The sequence below is a fragment of the Xyrauchen texanus genome, chromosome 18, assembly GCF_025860055.1.
Source record: "Xyrauchen texanus isolate HMW12.3.18 chromosome 18, RBS_HiC_50CHRs, whole genome shotgun sequence".
NCBI lineage: Eukaryota > Metazoa > Chordata > Actinopteri > Cypriniformes > Catostomidae > Xyrauchen > Xyrauchen texanus.
The window spans coordinates 26,359,437-26,381,957 of NC_068293.1; the positions used below are offsets into that span (position 1 = coordinate 26,359,437).

General features: G+C 40.3%; 1 protein-coding gene across 2 annotated transcripts in view; it reads right to left on the bottom strand.

The window, feature by feature from the left end:
* klf7b (Kruppel-like factor 7b) overlaps nucleotides 1-22,521 on the bottom strand; it is a 57,642-nt gene that overhangs the window by 15,272 nt on the left and 19,849 nt on the right. For both annotated transcript variants that reach the window (XM_052148943.1, XM_052148942.1), the window contains exon 2: nucleotides 7,442-8,051. In XM_052148943.1, coding sequence (XP_052004903.1) covers nucleotides 7,442-8,051 — 610 coding nt within the window. The remainder of the gene's footprint in view (nucleotides 1-7,441; nucleotides 8,052-22,521) is intronic.

Genomic DNA, 22,521 nt, shown 5'->3' on the forward strand with positions numbered 1-22,521 from the left:
CACAGCTCGAATCACATCATCAAGTGACATGACCGTGGTGGGTCTCATCAGCAAGAACGACGAGTCAGCATACAGAGAGGAGGTGCAGCAGCTAACGGACTGGTTTAGAGCCAACAACCTGTCCCTGACTTACACCGTTTTGGACCGCAAAGCCCTGCAGAGGATAGAGAGGACAGCTGAGAAGATCATCGGGGTCTCTCTTCCCTCCATCAAGACATTTATTAAAAACACTGCATCCACAAAGCAACCAGCATTGTGGATGACCCCACGCACCCCTCATACAAACTTTTCACCCTTCTACCATCTGGCAAGAGGTACCGAAGGCCCCTCAGCCATTTAGGGCTTCAGGTCAACTGAGAGAAGAGCAAGCTCTCCCTGGTTAAGAGCATCTCTTTTCTCTGCATGGAGTTAGACTCAGTCTCAATGATAGTGTGCCTTACAAACAAGCGCATGCAGTCAGTGCTGAATTGTCTTTCATAATTCAAAATAGGCACAGCGGTCCCACTAAAAGAGTTCCAGAGGCTCCTGGGGCATATGGCATCCTCAGTTGCGGTCGCGCCGCTAGGCTTTATGCATATTAGACCGCTTCAGCCCTGGCTTCAGACTCGAGTCGTGAGATGGGCATGGCGCCATGGCACATACTGTATAGTGTGATCTTCACCCCCCTCTGCCCATCACATATTCAACCCTTGGACAGACCTCTGTTTTCTGCGGACAGGAGTCCCCCTACATCAGGTGTCCAGACGCAAATAGGGTTGGGATGCTGTGTGCAACAGGCCCGCAGTTACGTTGGCACATCAACTGCCTAGAGTTGCTGGCTGTATTTCTTGCCCTGCGGAGGTTTCTCCCGCTGATCTGAGGCAAGCACGTCTTGATCCACTCAGACAACACTGCGACGGTAGCGTACATAAATTTCCAAGGCGGCGTGCACTCTCATTACATGTCACAACTCGCCCGCCATCTCTTCCTTTGGAGTCTGAGGTCGCTGCATGCCACTCATATCCCGGGCAGCCTCAACACAGCAGCGGACACGCTGTCGCGACTGGCTTTGCTCAGCTGATTTGGGACCATTATGACAAAGCACAGGTACACCTGTTCCCAAGAGAACTACCATTGCCCACTCTGGTACACCCTCAAATCGGAGGCTCCTCTCGGGACAGATGCACTGACACACAGCTGCCCCGGGGGCTGCACAAGTAAGCATTTTCCCCAGTGAGCCTACTTGCACAGGTACTGGAGGATGATGAACAAGTCACTCTAGTGACCCCCCCTGGGACCGCTGTGCCATTGCAATTGCCACATATTCACCTTCCCAGACTGGGCAGGATGTGGTCTCTGCTGGGGCTTTTACCTCTAAAAGAATAGGACTGGAAAAGAACACCTTCCACAATGCATGTGCTAGCTAGATGGCCCCAGCCTCATCTAACACTCTATGAGGAGGAACATAGAGAAAGAAGAGGCCACAGCTGGCATGGCCTGCTCCCATGCTTGTCACGTCACTTGTTCCCACCGCTCAAGGAAAAACCATGGTCAGATGCCATATTTTTTCTAATATCTCTTTTGTGTTCTGGTGAAAAAAGAAAGTCATACACATCTTGCATGCATGAGGGTGAGCAAATTATAAGAGAAATTTCATTTTTGGGTGTACTATCCCTTTAATAAATATGAAAGCCATGCCTTCATCATAGTAGGATTTGATAATTTGTCAGCTGATTAACACACACTTAATGTCTCCCTTTCAGCCAATAAGTGCAAGTAGCACTTTATTTTACAGTACTGTTGTTTTATATGTATGTATTACATAATTACAACAACTACAGTAATTACTAGGTACTAACCCTAAATATTACCCCAAATCTAACCTTAATCCATATTAAGTAGATGCATTGACCTAATGTTACACAGTACTTTCTTGGTTAAGAACACAGTTAGTATACTGAAAGTACACGTACTGTATAAGAAAGTGCAACCGATAGGCCTACTCTGTGAACATTACATAACATTAATAATATTAACAGATAATGTCTTAAAGTTACATAAAAAATTTAAGGCTGATGGGACTGTTAAGATGGTGCCTCGGATGGCAGCCTCGGTGTGACGCTCTTACCTGTTTTTTATGTTTTTGTTTGTTAATTCTGTGATTGCTGGACAAAACTCAATATCATACTCCAGAGAGACACTTCTCAGCATCAGGGACACAATATCACCTGAAACGACTCCAAATGTTTCTGTACCATTAGATTTATTAGAGATCCTATCTAATAGCGCAACAGTTCTATCACTTGCTGTGAGACACAGGAGAAGAGGCAGAAGATCGGGGGCTTGGTGTGCCTTTGGCAGTGGGGTTTTCATACACCGCTGCCAGGAATACTTCTCTCAATGCTTGCTCCTTGTGCAATAAAATAGACAAACTTAAAGTTGTCATTAAAACAAATAAAGACTTCTCAATTTCTTCTGTGTTGTTTAACTGAAACTTGGCTGTGCAAGACAATACCGGACAATGTGCTCCAGTTTCCGGGATTTCAACTCCACTGAGCGGATCGGCAAGCTGAGTCATCGGGGAAATCACGAGGTGGAGGAATCTGTAACGAAGGCTGGTGCCATAGAGTTTCCAGTTTAGGAGAATATGATTTTAATAGGACTGTCACATTTTTTATAAACTGCAGACCATTTACTCGCCCGGGAATTTACCTTGTTTATTTTGGTCAGTGTCTACATTCCACCACAAGCCTGTATGCAAGAGGCACAGCAGCAGCTGGCTGATCAAATAACAGAGATAGAGAGACAACACCTGGACTCCCAACTCATAATTATGGGCGATTTCAACAGCGCAAAACTGAATCTAGAACTCACTAATTACAGGCAGCATATCACATGCAACAAGAGAGAAGGGAGAACGCTAGATCACTGTTACGCAACAAAAGTGCTGCACTGGGACTTTCTGATCATAACATTGTTAATCTCATCCCAACATACATAAAATTTGAATCTGCCAAACCAGTAATCATTAAAGTTAAGAGATGGGCCAGCGGAGCCATAGAATAACTACAGAGCTGTTTTGACTCCACAGATTGGAATATTTTTAAGGACGCAATGAATAGACTAGACGAGTACACAGAAAGAGTGACGTCAAATATCAGTCTTTGCAAAGACAGCTGCATTCCCACCAAGACTTGGATTACATTTAACAATGACAAGCCTTGGTTTAAAAAAGAACTTAAACAGCATCAGAGGCAAAAGACTAAGCCTACAGGAGTGGGGATAAAACCTATACAAAGTGGTTAAGTACAAATTAGAGAAGGGTATCATAGCTGCCAAGCAGAGGATGAAGAAAGAATAAAATACTCTTGCGAGGATAAAGAAACAGCTTTCAGCCAATAGCCCATCTTCAGCATGGAAAAATCTCCAGGAATGTACGGACTACAAAAAGAGGAAAACCCCTTACTCCATAGCTGACCAACGACTTGCAATTGACCTGAACAAGTACTTGTCAGGGAGCAAGAGAGAGGCAAAGAGACACAAGAACAGAGGAACAGTTCAAAGGATTTATTCAGAATAAGTATTAATTATCACTGTGCTGGCGATGGCCGAGGATCCCGGCACCGGCTTCAGTGGCAACCCGTGAAGAGTGTGTTCATAGACAAGTGTGTGCATAGTGGAAGTCAGGAACAAATTCATAGGAATACCCAGTTGAAGCTTAGTGAGGTGCAGAGAACAACACCCAGCAGACAAAGGCAATCTTTCTCCCAACACGCTGGCAGAGATGAGGTATTCTCCATTGAAGATCAGCTGACAAACAGATACATAAGACAGGGCCAACTAGGCAGAGAGTGTTACTTCACATCAAACATCTTTCTATAATGATAACACAAAACATACTACAGACTACATTAAACTACATTCAACAATCCAGCAAATTACATGACACACGAGGGGATTAAAATAGGCAGGAACAAACAAGGGATAGGTGCCGCTTGCCAGATGAAAGTTGGCATAATCAGAATTCCCATGGAAACGCTGATTCTGTATGCCAGCAGCACCTGAAACACATGAGGGAGAAAACATCAACAAACTTGGAACAAACAAAAAAAGAACATAGAGCATGTGAGTCCGAATCTCGACACAGACTAAAACTGAACCAGACAGGGAGTCAGGATCCAGAGACCATGCCCCAGACATGAACAAGTCCGACTGAAGCGCGTATGGCTGTAACTCACAACCGGACTCATGCGCTCACAAAAAGAATGCACATGAAACACAAGACTTTCTTTTGGAATGATGATTTCACAGTCAAAACGACAGTACTTCTGTACATATGAATATCATGAATTTATATAATAGATATCTCACATCACACCACACCCATGCAACCCCCATTAGACCAGCAATCATCCATCATCTCATTCAAATCTTACTGCCTCCCATCTCCCACTCACAATCAAAGTACAGGACTTTTTCAAGCTATTCCAGAAGCAGAGAACAGAAAAAGCATGAAACACTGTGCTTCTCAACTTTCATTTATGTTTACAGAGATTTTTAACCAGTCAATGGACCTTTGCACAGTTTCTGCCTGCTTTAAAACCACGACCATTGTTCCATTCCCCAAAAAACAAAGGATAACAAGCCTGAATGACTACAGACCAGTTGCCTTGACATCAGTAGTCATGAAAACATTCAAAACACTTGTGATGGTTCACCTCAAAGCCATTACTGACCCTTTGCTGGACTCACTGCAAATTGCATACAAAGCCAACAGGTCTGTTGGTGAAGCAGTGAACTTGGGTCTACACTTCATGCTCCAACACCTTGACAGCCCAGGAATCTACATCAGGATCCTTTTTGTAGACAGCTCTGCAATTAACACCATTATTCCAGAGCCTCTACAGGCCAAGCTCTCTCGACTGACTGTTACTGATGCCACCCTTGTAGGTGGATAAGTGACTTCCACACCAAGGTTCAGGTATGGCTTGGAAAGTTCATGACAGGCCCACTGACTATCAGAACTGGAGCTCCACAGGGCTGTGTGCTGTCTCCAATACTCTACTCTCTCTACACAAATGATTATACCTTGACAAACCCTCAGTAAAGCTCCTCAAATTTGCAGATGACACAATGCTGATTGGCCTTAGAAGCAATGGCAACGAATCTGCATACAGAAAGGAGGTGGATCACCTGGTGTCCTGGTGCAGCCATAACAACATAGAAGACAGTAGAGATTATCACAGACTTCAGAAGATCGTGGAATCAGGTTGACAGAATCATAAAAAATCCATCACACCCTGCTTATCACATCTTCCAGATCCTGCCATCTAGGAAGACAGTTTCTTCTCCCGAGCAGTGGCCCTCATTAACAACTGAACTTCACCAATGAACAGAATCACAAGAACAGAATTTGTTGCAACAAGGGATAAGAACTCACGTCCATTAGCACTTTGCATTTATAGCATTGTTGACCTCTTTTTGTTAACTGTTCATATACTATTGTTGCTAGCCTCCATTTATTTATTCTTTCTTCACACTACAGTTGCAATTGTCACTTACACACACATGGCTATTGTATTTGCATTGTATTCCAATGTATTTTTATATTTGTTATATTATTTTGTGAGTTATGTATATTGTATGTAATAACTGTATATTCTATGTACCTGTATATTTTGTATATTGTGTATATGTGAGTACTTGATGTGGCACGTTTAATTGTCTTTGGAGCAAAACACCAAATCAAATTCATAGTAAGTGCTACTTACTTGGCCAATAAGGAGAATTCTGATTCTGATTATACAGACATCTAAAACGTATATATAGTTGATGTGCACCTTAGAGAAGATATATTGTTAAAACATTGTCATAACTTGTAACAATAAAACATGAACAAAAATGTCAGGATAAGAGATCTGTCATGGAATCCAGTTCCACAATCCACCCCACTTCTTCCAGTTCCCACACTCGAATCTCCTGAATATTATTTTCACCTGTGCTGTTTTTGACTCTATTTATACCCTGCCAGTTCACTTTTATTTAGTTGGTTATTGCATGTAGTTATCCTGCTTTGCTAACTCCTTTAGAAACTCTTCTAGTTATCTCTAGCGTTCAGTCTTGTGTTTATTCCTCGCCTGCCCTGCTCCGTCTGTTTGTTTATTGGATCTCTTGGCTCTGACTTTGGACTCTGTTTTGACCTCACTATCTGGATTTGCCCTGTGTTTTATTTAATTGTATTATTAAACCTTTTTCCTGCATATAAATCCATCTCGTCCTGTTCCTGTCACAAGATCATCATATAAAAAAAGTAAAAAAGTTGTGAATGTCATAGTTATGACATTTTGATAATATATTTTTAATACACATATATTTTATGTATAAAATACTTTTTTAATGTAACACAAAAATGTTTTAATGTAATAAATAGTGATCTATTATTATGATCTGCATTTTACAATGTTTGTTAATTAAGGTTTTTTGAAGTGTTACCAATATAAAATATATCTATAAGTCTATATTAATTCTTAATTCAGTTTTGTACTGAATAAAGTACTTTTTTTTGTATTGCGACATATTACATTAGAGACATTAAAAAGCTGAACTTCAACTGTGCCCAAAGGGGCACAAGTGCTCCTAAACAAAAGTCATGTATCATGTAGTGTTCTCTTAAATTCTGTTATAATTTAAAATCCCTCTTTTTATAATCTATGCAAATAATAATAAAAAAAAAGAGGATTAAGAAATTAAATGAATTAATCTGTCTCTTAATAAACACATTATGTGACGAGCCAGCAATCCAAAATGTCTCTTCAGGGTTTTGTTTTATTTCCCCTTTTTTTCTTGCTGTATCTTATTTTCCCCCATCCTCATTCACAGCAAGAGTGCCAACTATACGCTAGAATCACTAGCGCTCACTGGAACCTGCCGAGTCAACAGCTGGCCACAGGGGCCAGCCAGATACGCTGCATTGAGGCCACCGTTCACAGTGGATTTTGGAGCTGATGCAGAGTGCAACACACTATCAGGTTCAGAAAGAGGGCAGCAATTGCAGCACTAGAGCATGAAAGCCTGAATTAGCTGGGAAACTAGATTTAGCCCAGTCTGTCTATCAATCATCTTGCAATTACTGGCTGCACTGGCAGGTTTTGAAAGGTGTGTCTGGGCTCATTTTAGTTTGAGATTAAGGTGTAGGAAGAGAGAAAAAATAATTCTTGCTTTAGGGCTGTGCTGCAAAAATTGCGTTAGCTTCACAAGATCTCTTGTGACCTTTCCATAGTATCAGAACCTTGGCAAATAAGATTTCTGAACTTCATCTCATTACATGCAACATTGCTTCAAAGTAAGCAACAGAGTAAGGTTTGGTATTCCATTTAGTTTGGTTTCTCTGGAAAAAATACTAAATACTACGAGACATGAAAAAATACATATGATTCAGTATCTCTGGTGCAGTTCAAGTCACCTGTATGTGTCCTCTGGTGTGCCTTTAGATGTGAACTTTTTGTGTAAACCTTCCTACAGCCATTAAACTGGCACCGATGGACCCTCTTTTTGTTCTCAGGAATGTCCCCTCTCCCAACTGTTCCCGGTCCTCCCTCTCCATCACTCAGTGCTCCGTGGTTTGATGGTGAAGGTAGCGAATGTGTCGCCACTAGCTTCGCTGCCCCAAGACCCACTTTCTTGGCCACCAGTTTGAGTGTTAGTGTGCCATCGGCTGTGGCAGTAAGAGTCTGTGTGGGCTTGACAAGGTGACGTCCCAACTCAGGTGAAGAAGGTGGTGTGAGGGATGTGACAGCATTTAGCTGGGCAGGATTCACCCCTCCACTGGTCTCTTTCACCCCTGCCTCTGTACTCTTGATACTGGCTGGGGCATGGAGATTCTTTGGAAGGGACACAAGCTGAGGTGGTGGACTGGACTCATCAGATAAGCTGGGCAGCAAAGGGTCCATCAGGTCCTCGTCACTGTCTCCCTTCATTAAGGCTGGTGTGAGGAGGCAGTCGAGCTCCTCGTCAAAGAGTTCTGAAAGCCTTTTGGGCTCAGTCTGCAGGTACCTTTCCAGCTCCAAACATGTCTGCAAAGAGAAAGGGAAATTCATAAACATGAGACTGTAAACCTTAGGATACTCAGAAGTCCATTGATGTTAACTGATGTTTAGATTGAGTTAAAAAAAAAGAGTTATGATTGAAGTTGGGTCTCTAAGGCCACATACATATTAATACATTTTCATTTGAAATGCATTGATTTTTGCTATGTTTACACCACTCATGCACAAAGGAATCGCTTTTGTTCAACTGAAAACTGAGACTCTAGAGAACACTCCATAACCAACAATGAAAATTATGATGTTAGGAAACTGAGAGACGGAGGGTTCAAACGAAAACAGATTAGTGTGGACGTGGCCTTAGACTATGCTCTATCCTATAACAGACAGGTGTGCCTGAACTATGCTAAGATTTGACAGCATTTGGCAGGACAACCAAAAAACTTTGAAGCTATTTCCCTCACTTTCAGTGAGTGCGTTTACATGCACAACAATGCACTGATAACACTCAAAAATCAACTCAAGAAAACCATATTTATTTATTTATGCAAGAAACCCTTCAGTTTCAGATCAGTTCTGGGGGGGCCTGGGTAGCTCAGCGAGTATTGATGCTGACTACTCACCACTGGTGAGATTGAATTCAGGGTGTACTGAGTGACTCCAACCAGGTCTCCTAAACAACCAAATTGGCCCGGTTGCTAAGGAGGGTAGAATCACATGGGGTAACCTCACTGTGGTCGCGATTAGTGGTTTTCACTCTCAATGGGGCGCGTGGTAAGTTGTGCATGGATTGCGTAGAGTAGCATGAGCCCCACATGCTGGGAGTCTTGGTGCTGTCATGCACAGCAACCATGTGATAAGATGCGCAGATTGACTGTCTCAGAACCGGAGGCAACTGAGACTTGTCCTCCACCACCCGGATTGGTGTAATCAGTGAGTAACCGCACCACCACGAGGACCTACTATGTAGTGGAATTGGGCATTCCAAATTGGGGAGAAAAGGGTATAAAAAGATTAAAAGAAAATAAATTATAAGTTCCTTCTGTGGTTTTGATGTCAAGACGTGGTGAAAGTGGTTTAACAATACTGTTCCCCAGTCACATTGGCCAGTTTGGATATAAGAGATTTTCTTTTGGTATGTTGGAGTAGAAGCTATTCTGCAGTCAAATGGCAGTAGACTAAACCTTCAAGTGCTTTCCTTGTCAGCTGAACATTAAAGTTGCCATAAATGCACTACTAGGGATAGTTAAACCTTAAAAAAGGAAAATTCTGTCAACATTTACTCCTCATTTTTCAACAAATTTTCAGTGGATAACAAAAGGAGATTTGGGCAGAATGACAGTCTCAGTCACCATTCACTCTCATTGTATGGAAAAAAGATTAAAAAGATTGAAAGTTAATGGTGACTGAGCCTTACTTACTGTCACTTAACACTTCCTTTTGCGTTCCACAGAAGAAAGAAAGGCATACCAATTTGGAACATAAATTTGAAGGCAATCTTCAAGGTTACCTTTTCAAAGGAAACACCAGAAAGGCCTTTCAGTTGCATTTATCATGCAACACAGTTCCAGCTACTGCTTCAGTCAAATATTGACCATTTAATTAACCAGAAGCCAAATGGTTGCTCTGCACTTTCCCTGACCTTGCTGGTGACACTGAAAGAATGATACTGCTAATACTGTTGCTACAATTTTTCTCATGTTATGCAACACAGGAGAGCCTTCAACTTATTATAAAATAACAAAATGTTCACTGCACCAGCTATAATTTATCCCTGCAACCTCTCCCTGTGAGCTGTTTGTCCATTTATGATTCTGCTCAGTACCTGCAAAGCACATTAATTATCCATACAGACTGAGGCTTTTATCCATGTGTTAGACAGATCCTAGCTGCTATACTAGAATTATTCAATTCTGGTACGCCTTATTACTTTAATAGATGCTCTAAGGACATACTCAACTAATTTCATGCAAGGGTTATCTCACCCCCCAAAAATTGAATTCTGCAATAATTTACTCCTCCTTATGTTGTTTTAAACCTGTATGACCCTCGTTCTTCCATGGAACAAAACATATGTTAAACATAATATTTGTCATCATTCACTTTCATTCCATATTTGTTTTTCATACAATAATAGTGCATTCTGTTTAAAGCTAACACTTTGCCTGACAGCTCATTTTGTGTTCTACAGAAGAAAAAAGTAATACAGTTTGGGACTAACATGAGAGTGAGTAAATGAGTTTTCATTTTTTGATGATTTATCCCTTTAAAGCAACATGCTACAGAGAGATGGTGAGAGAAAAACAGAAGGTGAGAGAAAAACAGAAGGATCAAATAAAGTTGACATATGTGCTTTTAAGACAAATCTCAGAGCAGTATTTTCACACTTCTCTGAGCAACCACATGTTATAGGTGCATTGTTGTATCACAGAAACGAAAATGGAGACAAGGTGGATCAACTTCATTCTGCTCCGGCATTCACTGATCTTTGGACTAGCTGGTGTCGAGAGCCCCTTCATATCCTGATCACTGCTCTTCCATCTATTATAAATGCAGTGCCAGGGGGTTCACAGGCAGTGCTGCGAGGCAATGTCAGACAAAGAGCGGGCAGAGAGAGGCGAGGGGGAGAATCGCAAAACTGTTATTAGTAAATGTGGCTGCAGTCCAAGCTAGACACAAAGGGGAAATTATCGGCAATCTCCGAGTCAGTTCCTCTCCCTGTCTCTGCTCCTTGCTTGGATAATAAAGTCGGCACATTATCTAAACTAATGTGTTTATATCTCCACCCGCAGCTAACAAAGCAGCATTTCTCCCTCACTCGGTCGCTCTACTTTTGGAGTTGAAATTATGATTGTTTTTCTCTCATACAAATAGATTTTTATTCAAGCATTTTGGCTTTCATCAGATGTTGTTTGAAGTTCTACCTCTTGATGCAAACCAATCTCTCACCTGCACTTCTCTCACTCTCTCCCTAAACAGCATGCACTGATGACTAATTAGCCACTCAAACGACCCAGCAAAGAGAGGCTCTTTATTCAGTTAATTTGCTCATGGGATGCTTACGTGTGTGTGCATCTGTTTATTTGTATGTAAGATGTTGTGACTAAGAGCAAGAGTGTTGAGTTATAAGTGTAGTATGTATAGAGGAGACCAGGGCTAGTTGTCCCATGGGCTATATCTCAGTAATGATAAGTTAGAGAGAGTCAAATGTCAAATTTCACAAATATGTGTTTTCTCTAGCAGAGATTTTGTATGTTGGTTTCAAACACCTAGTTAAAAATCTTCTTAAATTAGAATAATTTTAATGAATTCTACCCAAAGCAAATTTTCACATATCATATTTTGCTGTAGCTCTTGACGACAAGCGAATGTAATCAAATCACACTGGAATAGATTTAGGCAAGGGTCAACTACATAATGAAGGCAGATTTTTTTTTTACCGAAATGCTTAACTTAGGACCAAGGTATTTTTCACATAAGTCAGTTCAGGGCATGTTGTCAAAATATTGGGGGCTAACCAGAACCCATATTTTGATCTGATAAACCTACAATGTGTAACATCAAGATTGTTTTTACTCTCTAAAAGAATCATGCCCAGCTCTAGGACCCTTTATAGTGAAAATGTTTTTTGACAAGAAGAGTATTCTTTGATGAACCGAAGGTGCTGCATTAATGAATCTTTCTTCAAACACATTAAACAAAACATTTTATGAGTGCATGTGAGTACAAAAATACAGTCCCTTTCCGTAAACCTGCCCCAAGCTCTAGCATTTTTACACTGAATAGAGCACAAGCATCGTCAATGACCTGGCAATGAAATCTGTCTATAATGTGCTATTATTACCTCCCCTGCAATGTTTGTAACAATATCCCAGGGTACTGCATTAACTCTAATATGTCCCCCAGACCATAACCATCCAACTGCAAGATTGGCATTCTTTTTCATTTGTTGAAGGGCTTTTTGCCCAGTCTGCACACCAGAACGTTTATATATATATATATATATATATATATATATATATATATATATATATATATTACCTCAGTAATGACACAACAATTACCAAGGAACCCTTGGAGATTTCTTGAGCCAAGTGACATGCACTCGCCATCAACCTCAGGAAGTGTTGCAAAATTCTATTTCCCATAAGGGCCTCCCTCCAGGATCTGTCTGTCCATACACAGAGATGTGTAGACATCGAGACCAAGCTGCCTACAATTTTGCAGTCAGAGGCATATCCTATCTGTTCCAATGACATGTTAGCCATCATCACAGCAGGGTGGACATCAGAGTCATCTGAGGCCCACACTGTCTTGGATAGGATTTCACGGATTTTGCATGCCTTTTAACCATCTCTCTGTTTGGTCCCTGCACCTCTCTAGCTCAGCTCAATGAGGGGAGCTGTTACTGCTGTCCTGGTGCTGGATTGTGGGGGTGAGTGATGGTGGGGAGACTGTGACAGGGGTCCTGAAAGGGGGAATTGAATGTGGAAGAAAACAGCTGTCACACACACACACACACACACCGAGTCTCTTCACTTCATCTACTGTCATCGTCCCATCCCCCTGCAACCCGTGCTTGGATTACTGACATTTAGACAATACAGTTACAGCAAGGAGCAGTGCACAGATTGTTATTTTCTGTGGACCAGTGCGTGTGTGTCTGTTTTTGCAAGAGCTTGCTTGGTATATAGTTGGCCAATTGATTAGTGGCCATAAAACCAATGAACTACAATCGCTTACAAGCTTACTCCCTAACAAATGCCCCAACAAAGCATGAAGAAGAGTCCCAATAAAACAGTTAATAGCCAATAGAAAAGCTCTTATTTGAAAAGGAAACATCATTGTGTTACAATACTGATCGGCTACAACACATCCCTTTGATCTTGCTTGCAGTGCTCCCCATCAAAGCGAGCCTAGTCAATAAACGACCACTTTCATCACAATCTCCGTCTCACAAAAGAGATGTCAGCAACTTGTATAGAGTCTATAGAGACACACATCTAAAAATGCTACCCAGTCCTTCCCACAACCCATCAGTCTCACTTAACTGCAACATTTAGACAACAAACAATCGCTGCGAGAGCATTTGTGTGCTGCTCACCACAAAGTGCAAACAAGGTGAGGAAACATTGGAATAACCCAAGACAAATAAAAGAATCCCACTGCGTCCACTGGCCTCCCTAAGCCCTTCATCCACTTCTTGCATTTGTACCACTACATAAAGCAGACTTGCCCCCTAGCCCCCTCCAAATCAGCAGTCTGTGATGGAGTGACTTTTTTCAGACTCTCCTGCTGTGTAATAGCCCTTTTCTTTCCCTATTTTCACACCTGTGTCATCCCTCTGACCCCCTCCTACAATTCAACCTCCCCCTTTTTGCCAAAACAATGTGCTTCTCTGGAAAAAACACAAACACACTCTTTAGGATGGCAAGGCAATTAGTGCCTGGGCGCCACTCCTTGGTCCCCTCTGTCCCAATTCAGGCCAGTCATTCTGATAAACACAGATTACAAAATGAATGAATGGCACAAACACATGTGGGAGATAAATGCTGACAGCTGTTAGCAGGGACAAGACAGATATGCTCTTTTAATATGGGTGTATAATTTAATCCCGTTTCTCTTGGCCCTTGGCCACTGGTGCATTGGATGAACAGAGTGGTTGGCAGCTCATTGCAGGTCGTTTGTTAATTCAGAGGCTCCATCTTCCAAGATGCAGCATTTGTTTTGCTAAGTAAAATGAAACCTTGTCAGTATACAGTAGCTACACCAACTAAGATGTAAAAGATGCTACTGGCAATCTGGTATACTGAAGTCAAAGGTCATGAGGTAAGCGCTTTACTTTGTAGGCTGAGAATAAAATGTCTTGCTAGTGAGCATGTAGTTACAGGGTGTACTTACACATTTATGATCAGATGCTTTCAACTTATCTTTGTGTTTGAGCAGTGGAGATTGATCTAAAAATGTTTGTAATTTTAGTAAAACATATGATACTCGAAGCCTCAAACACCATTTGACATTCTTCGGTGACACGCTAATGACCACCAGTCATCGAATTCTTTGCTGCTGCTTTTGCTGCATTGCCATGGAAGACGAAGAGATTGGTTATATGGATACAAGGTGAATATCAGTCACTAGTAGAGCCTTGGCAACACTTTCAAAATTATCAATTTAACGATCTCTGTAATATCCGGCCTCTGCCAAAACAGACACCAAAGTCCCAAAGGAAAACAATGCAGAGTTTGCCATGCGTTGCATTAAAATGTGCCTCTCCAGGGCTGCAGTACAATGACTGAAAACTAAAAAAGGCCAATTACTCACCAAGGATGGTGTCCTATTGGAGAACTGGAAAAACTGGACACTGGGCCATTGCAAATAAGCCTGAGGCTCTGGCAGCCCGACTGCCTAAACGTTCTAAGGGCCAGATTTACTGAGCAGCTTTTTAGCGTAAGAAACCTCTGCCCCACATTTCTCTGGAGAGAATAAAAGACTTGGTTTTGTGTCCTGCATTTACATATAGGTTTCATTATTGTTGTAGTTGCCTGGGAACCAGACGATATTTAAATCCTTCTTGTACATCTGTAAATGTAATTCACATGACTTGTAAGGGAGTCACATGCTCTGATTCAGCAGGCTTACACTTCAAATGCAGTCACCGGCCTGTTATCAAGTTCAAAATCACACCTGCATTCCAAAGGGTCAATCCTTTGGAAACAACATAACTTGATTGCAAAAAAGTCAAGTTTTATATAATGAACAGCAGTGTGAAGTACTACTACTTTATTGTGGCATCTCAAATTGTTCATCATAATCGGAAAAAATAAATACTTCAGGCTAATTTATACATACTGGGCAAACATGCTTCTTTTAGTTAGTCAAAAATGAGGACAAAATGCAGACAAAATGCAATGATGTTTCTGTTCTGTTAAGACATTCATGTGGTGATATCTCCTGTTCGTGCAAATTCCTAAAATACTTGACCTTTACTAGCTTGACTAGTTGAACAGCATTGATGAGTGTTAAAGCTAATGGACATGACTTTGGATATGGTTTGGATGTAACATTATGTATTTTCCTCAACAAACTAATTTTGCATGTAAACACTGCATGTAGTGTTAACGCAGGCTTTGTCCACCTGCAGTGTTTTAGATCCTTTAGAAGAAAAAAAGTTAACTTACGTTCTTATATCTATATATAGATTAAGCTTCACAGTGAAACTATTTTACATTTAAGTTCTGCATATTTGTTGAGCAAAGCTCATATCTTTCTGTGATATTAGAGCATTAGTACCTGGAACTAAGCCACAGGTCCTCTGCTTTGAGAGATGCTCGAGTTTTTTTTTATGTTTAGTGGCCTGTCTGCCTGCCAAACCTGTGACTAAGGAAGTCTGAGTGCACAGTTACGTAATGACTGCCATGACTAATATGAAGACATTGACAGCAGTTTAAACCATAATATCTTAGATATCTGTGTACTAAACTTGACCTTGCTCAAATATAGAGTAATTGAATCACTGGCCCAAAATCAATGCCCACAGAAAACCATTCTTTAAGACACAAGAAATCTAACAGGGGCAGTCAAGACAAAGTCATATTTTAGAAAGTCAAATATGCTTTTGCTAATAGTGTCTTCTGGAACTGTGGATCTGAAAACAAAAGAATAGGCCACCCAAGAGTAATGAGGCCGAGATTTTCATTTTAAATCTCATTATATTTCTCTGGCCCAGATCAAAACATGTGGTATCTTGCTACTTAATGCTCTTTTCATCAGGAGCAAGTCATCTGTCTGCCTGATATCTATCATGTTTCTAATCTTGGAGTATTATATATTGATGAGGGTAATTCCTGGAGTTGATCTCCTGATGTGGCTTCTGTTCGTAACTCCCATTGAGTAATTTTTTTTTCTCATCCTAGCTTTGTTAACATCTGTTAAGAATCAATTTTATGTGACTCAATTGAGGAATAAGATGCTTGACACAAGACAGCATCTGAGAGCTTGAAATGCCCTCTTCTTCTAGATGACCATGAAAAGCACCATGCAAATATAATGCAATGAACCATCCAAATATGAATTCTTAAATATACAAATATTTGTATTTAATATTTATATATTTGTATAATTTAATAAGTGCCCTGTTTTTCAGGCAAAAAATCAGTGAGGTTTCAAAAATAATGTGTGACAAGATCAAATTTTAACAGATACATTTGCAGTAAATATGACCAAACAATTACAAAAACATAATAAGGAACAGCATTTAAATAGATATTCTGCTATAAAAATTATGCCAAGTATGAGAGAGGGACGATACGGATGGACATAATCACTAGAATGAGAGAGGACCATTCAGGAGGGTGTGCTTGACTATTGAATCAGCTCGCTCAGTAATAAAGCTGCGTGTGCAATACAAAAGTTGCGTTACAAGCTAAAAAAAGTATAATAAAAAGTTAGTTATTCTCCAACTCTGGTACAGTGCACTCTCTAGATAGACTAAGCTTAGCTTTGGGTTTCAGATTAGTGTAAACTCCATGTACTCATTACTGTGTGTCAATATTTACACTCTCACACAAAGCTAATTACATGTTAACCGTGTAATGCGATTTGCAAATTTGTTTTGAAATCCTTATCCTTTCCCTGCCCTCCATTTTTATTCATTGTCTTGCTTCTTGCTTTTTCCAGCTGCGCCTTGTGAGAGAGGGCCTCTACAGTGCAATTCCTATTCCTGTGTCTCTCTTTGGCTGGTAAACATAGACCAGCTCTACAGGGAACTGAGAGGAAACAGACAGACAGGAACCCGGCCAGAGATGAGCACAACAGGCTTGGTAGCTGTTTCCATGGCAGCCACATTGTAGGGTTTCGAATTTTGAAAAGACAACGGGCTTGGGATGTTATTGTGCGTTCCCTGTATCAGAAAGACAAGTGAGCACTAGAGCACTGAGAACAGAGTCTGCGGAAGTATTTAAAGAAACAGTTCACCTGAAAATTGTAATTCTCTCATCATTTACTCACTAACATGCCATGCCATGTGGATGTGTTTCTTCCTTCTGCAGGACACAAAATACATTGTTTAGAAGAATATCTCAGCTCTGTAAGCCAATACAATGCAGGTGATGGTGGCCAGACATTGAAGCTCCAAAAACACATTAAGGCAGTATAAAAGTAATCCATTCGATTCCAATGATTAAATCAACATCTTCGGATAGGTGTGGTTGAGAAACAGATCAATAATTAAGATATATTTTTACAATAAATCTACACTTTCATTTTCTTTTTCTCTTTTTGGTGACTCACATTCTTCGTGCATATTGCCACCTACAGGGGAGAATTTATAGTAAAAAAGGACTTAAACATTTATCCGTTTCTCACCCACACCTATCATATCGCTTCAAAAGATGTGGATTAAATGACTAGAGTATTATGGATTACTTTTATGCCGACTTTGTCCTTTTTGGTGCTTAGAAATTCTGGCAACCATTTATTTGCATTGAATGGACAAACAGAGCTGAGATAAATGAAGATTTTTAAAAGAAATCTTCATTTGTGTTCAGCAGAAGAAAGTCACACACATTTGGGATGGCATGAGGGTGAGGAAATGATGAGAGAATATTCATTTTTGGCTGAACAATCCCTTTAAGTTTGAAAATGTCCAAGTAACTTGTCAAATATTTTGTTGCATTTCTTTGCATTAAATAGAAACGTTTTAGTCATCTAAGATAGCCAATGGAATTCATCTAACCATATTTGGTGAGAAAATAAAAGCTAATGAAAATATTTGGGAGATTCGTCACTCAGTGGTACAGGGGTTGGAAAGCATTCAGTAGCCATAGTTGTGAAATTTTATGTGCTTTATATGGCACAGATGTAATGTTGGTGAACATTAGGGCCCCTTTTGTGTTCATTACATAACTGAGAGGTTTATTATGACAAGAATATTTGTGAGGTCAGCTTAAGTATGCCTCCTAATGAAAAAGGAAATATCCACCATGGCCATCCACTCCATCAAGACACTTAAAATATTAATAAGCCATTTATCTGTGGACACGTGTCCCGTTTTTCTGCAATATATCGGTTGAGTTAGCATGTAATGTGGAACAAAGAGCATTGCTAATCATGCAAGATAATAACCAAACTTGATCTGCACACTACCCTTACAGGCAGGATTACTTAAAATATGGATGTAAAACCAAGTTAATAACAAGCAATTAAATCTAACTAAGAACATTGACAAACCTGGCACCAAAGATCACCAAGCCAGCATAGATTTAAAGTATGAAATATGTAATAATACAAATATATAGAAGTTGTGGAGTATGCATTAATTTAACAGCTAAGTGTTGTCCACTGCAAACCCACTGTTCGTCATTAGTAAATAATTAAATATGATACTGCATTTCAGTTAGGGGTTAGCAGAATACGGACAGCAGGGCAACCATTAAAAGGACATTTCACCAAAAAATGGAAGTTTGTCATTCACTCGCCCTCATGTTGACTTTCTTTGATCTGTGGAACACAAACTCTTTGACTTTATTTCTACTGTGGAACACAATAGGAAATTTTAGGCAGAATGTTTGCTTCAGTCACATTTATTGCATATTCTTTTTTCTAAACAATAATAGTTATTGGTGACAGAGGCTCAACTGTATTGTTCCACAGAGGAAATGGGTTTCAAATCAGTTTGTAATTTTTGGGTGAACTATCCTCTTAATTGAACTGTTATATATCTGAGAGTTTTTTTTTTTGTTGTTGTTGTTTTTTGTTTTTAGTTGTTCTGTAAGCTTTATAGGCCAGACCCTTCTCATACAGGCATGGCACGGTATCAGTGCCATGTTTCATCAAAGCTAATGAGAGAGTAAATGGTGACTTAAAGAGATGTGAGGGACACCTTCAATAATTTAGGATTGACAGTGAAAGACAGTGTCTCCAGACTTCTCCATCTGCATCAAGCCGCACAAGGAGACTTTAAGTCTGTCATAGTGCAGCTGCAGCTAATGAATACCTCCATTTAAAGATGGAGGAGGCGGCTTGTATGCCAATCAGCCTTTGGGTGTGCTTGTATGGGGCAGATGAGAGTTATTTCTGTGAACACAAACACTGCTTTAACTCTTTTTTTTAAGTATTTTGAATACTTTTTAAAGTATTGTGTGACTTTTTTCACTAAAGGACAAAGAAGCTGTGAAGGAACAGAAAAGGCACTATGGTGTCTCTCAATAAATTCATAAGCAAATGTTTGTGAAAGAAATAATGCAGCATTGATCCTGATTCTACATGACCACAGTCACTATTAACACTTAACACAACTCAATCTAGAACACCTGATTAATTTTCAGAGGGAGCACAGATTAACTTGTTTTGAGAGGAGAAAAGAGAACTAGTGCAGTTGTGATTTGACTGGATGAGGTGAAGTCTGTGAGATGGCGAGTTCCAATTTGCTTAAACAAGATTGGGTACATGAGACACATTTTTTTATAGTTTTTTTTTTTATATTGTGTTAAATATGAGTAGTATTCACGTTATGATACCGATGATTGCCTGGTCAGATATACTAGGGGAAAGTCTGTGAAAGTGACTGATTTAGCAATTTGAATGATGGGGATATTTTACCCTAAAATTAGAATTCTGTCATCATTTACTCACCCTCATGTTGTTCCAAACTCATTTGACTTTCTTTCTACAGAGGGACACAATAGGAGATGTTAGCCAGAATGTTAACCACCATTCACTTTTATTGTTTCTATTTCTATACAATGAAAGTGAATGGTGTCTGAGGCATTCATTCTTTTGAACATCTCCTTTTGTGAAATTCGTGTGAGTTTGGAAAAACACGAGGGTGAGCAATAGGGCCAGAAATTAAAAGGGTTTTGGAAAAAAATCTTCCTAAACCCAAAATGTGAGGGCAAAAATTTCCCCCATAAATAGTTCCTCTGCTTTATATTTGTAACATATGATGCAGTTCTTTATAGTCTATTCTAGGCCTAGATATACATAATATAGAATAAAATACTGAGTTAATGTTGATTTAATTTAATGGGTAAAAAAATTATATACAGTATTCTGACTAATTATTCAGATGAAAAATGAATGGTAATTAAATTTATTCAATTTAAGTATTACAAAAATTAAAGGAAGACATGACACAAAGTATAGCTTTGTGATGTCCTGCACATAATCTTACATATGTGACTGAAAATCAAAATCAGGGGACAATTACTGACACTTAATGGAAAAGTAAATTTCTGACACTGGTTAGCAAATGATGACAGATTTTTATTTTGTATTTTTGGGTGTACTATCCCTTTAAAGCTCTTTACAAATCACATCTTAAATATTCCTTCCAAATATGGTAAAGAAAAACATGCTCTGTGATATGATAGAACAATGAGGCAAGCGCAATAATGGAAAGAGTGGGAAACGCAAGATGTGAATGAGACCATAGATGTGCCAAATGGGGGATAATCCCACTGACAAAGGCAGTTAGACTGCAGGCTGGTAAGAGGCAAACTGAGCCACAGAAAACTGCTCGTCTTCATTTAACAGGATTTGCAGAGCAGGGCTGCTGTTTATCTGTGTACAGGGTCGGCTAATGGCCACTGGCTGGCGGCACTGGGGTAATCTAATCAGGATACAGTGATTTTCATTAAATCGCTTGGGTGGGATTATTCCCCATCACAAGCCGATTGAAAGGGGACATTTTTAAAGGGGGTTAACAGCTTGTTATAAGATTTGAGAGCCTAAGAAAGGGATACTAGTGATGGGGGGGGGGGGTGTAATGTGCTGGACGGCAGGCTAATCTTCATTACTCAATGCACAGATAATGCTACATGGGTGGGGGGATACAACACAAGGAGACAAAAGAGAACAAGAGGAAGAACAGGAGGAAACAAAAGGGAGCTGGCTGCAGGGGCGGCACCGGCAAATTTTGATTGTTGGTGCTGAAGATGTGCTAAATCATTGACGGGGAGCTGAGCTTGGTTCTCGAAGAGAAATCGGTTTCGCTGTCCTTTTCTGCATATCGCGGCATCGTTTTGTGGTCCGTTCTACATAACGCGGCGGCTCATTTTAGCTTATCGAGGCACATTCGGCAGGTTTCGTGGCCGACCCACCGGCCCGCTCGGTTCTCCTAATGGATAGTCCGCCCCTGATCGGCCCCTAAGTGCGTCGACCCACAGGGAAAATGCTCCATATGCCAGATTACTAGTCCAGCCCTGGCTACAAAGCATCGATAATAAAGACTTATTCACACAGCACATCCAGCACCAACTAATCCTACATCCAAAAAAATGTAATAGCCTGCTGTGACAGGACCATGGTCTTGTTATGTATCAGATGGTAATACTGTGGTGCATTGATGTACACCATGGTATTTACATATTATTCCAAAGTACATGTAAAAAAAACATACAATGATACTTTTTGATACCTGTTTGGTTTGAAAAATGGCTTTACCTTGAGTTGTTCAAAAGCTGCACATGCAGGCATTGAAGTTAATAAAGACATTATTCATCGCTGTCAAACGAAGGGTGCACTTTCAAAAGTTCTCCCTCACCATTTGAATGGGGAGAGCCGTAAACTGACACCTACATGTCGCAAAATTGTCTGTGACTTCTCTTAAAAAACAGACAATTTTTATCATAGTAAACTTGTTCATAGTGTAAAACAAGTTGAAGATTAGTGGACAGGTGGCAAATTAATTAAGTTATGCACGGTTTCCTCACAAAAGCAGTTTATATATTCTTGTATCTTGTCTCCTCGCCAGAGGACTGCCGTAAGAATGTATATCGGACCGCTGCGTTATGCTTTTTGTGCTAACTTTGCAGGCTCCCATGGTAGAAGGGCTCTAGTTGTTACAATGCTCCACCATTACTGAGAGAGAGTTGTAGTGGATTGCCAGTAGTATCATGTCAGTAAATATTCCACTTGATTGTTTTCTATTCTATTTATTACATTTCTGTTTTACGGAGTGAGAAACACTCCAAATGATACAGTGTGTGAGCTGTCTGAATGATTCATTCATGAGACCATTCTGCTAAACGGGCGACAGAAATACGGGACACGGGGCATATTGTCAGCAAAAATGTTTCTTCATACAATCTTTACACAGAGGATTATCTACTGGCTGTTACAAACATTAGCTGGGGTGCCATGGGGGTGCTATGGACTTTCTTGGGGAGGCTAAAGCACACGCTAGCCTCTCCCTAGTGCAGCCTCTGGAAGTGGGGTGCTGAGCTGGAGGGGGTTTTGGTTCATAAGATGCATGGACCTCTGGGTATTAGTATATGGGTTCCTGTTACAATTCTGTAACAGGCGAGAGACATGACTATAGGCCAAGTTCTCAGAGGGAGTCAATTTCAGCTGCAGTCCCATTATCAGGCACCGGTAAAGGTCCATACCCCTAGGAGACATAAAGAGGGGTCTTTATTTCAACAAGATGGAATGGTGGATTGTGGAATGGTAAAGAAGTCTCTCCACTTGGTTGTCTGTGCCCAGTTAAAACACTGCAATGTTC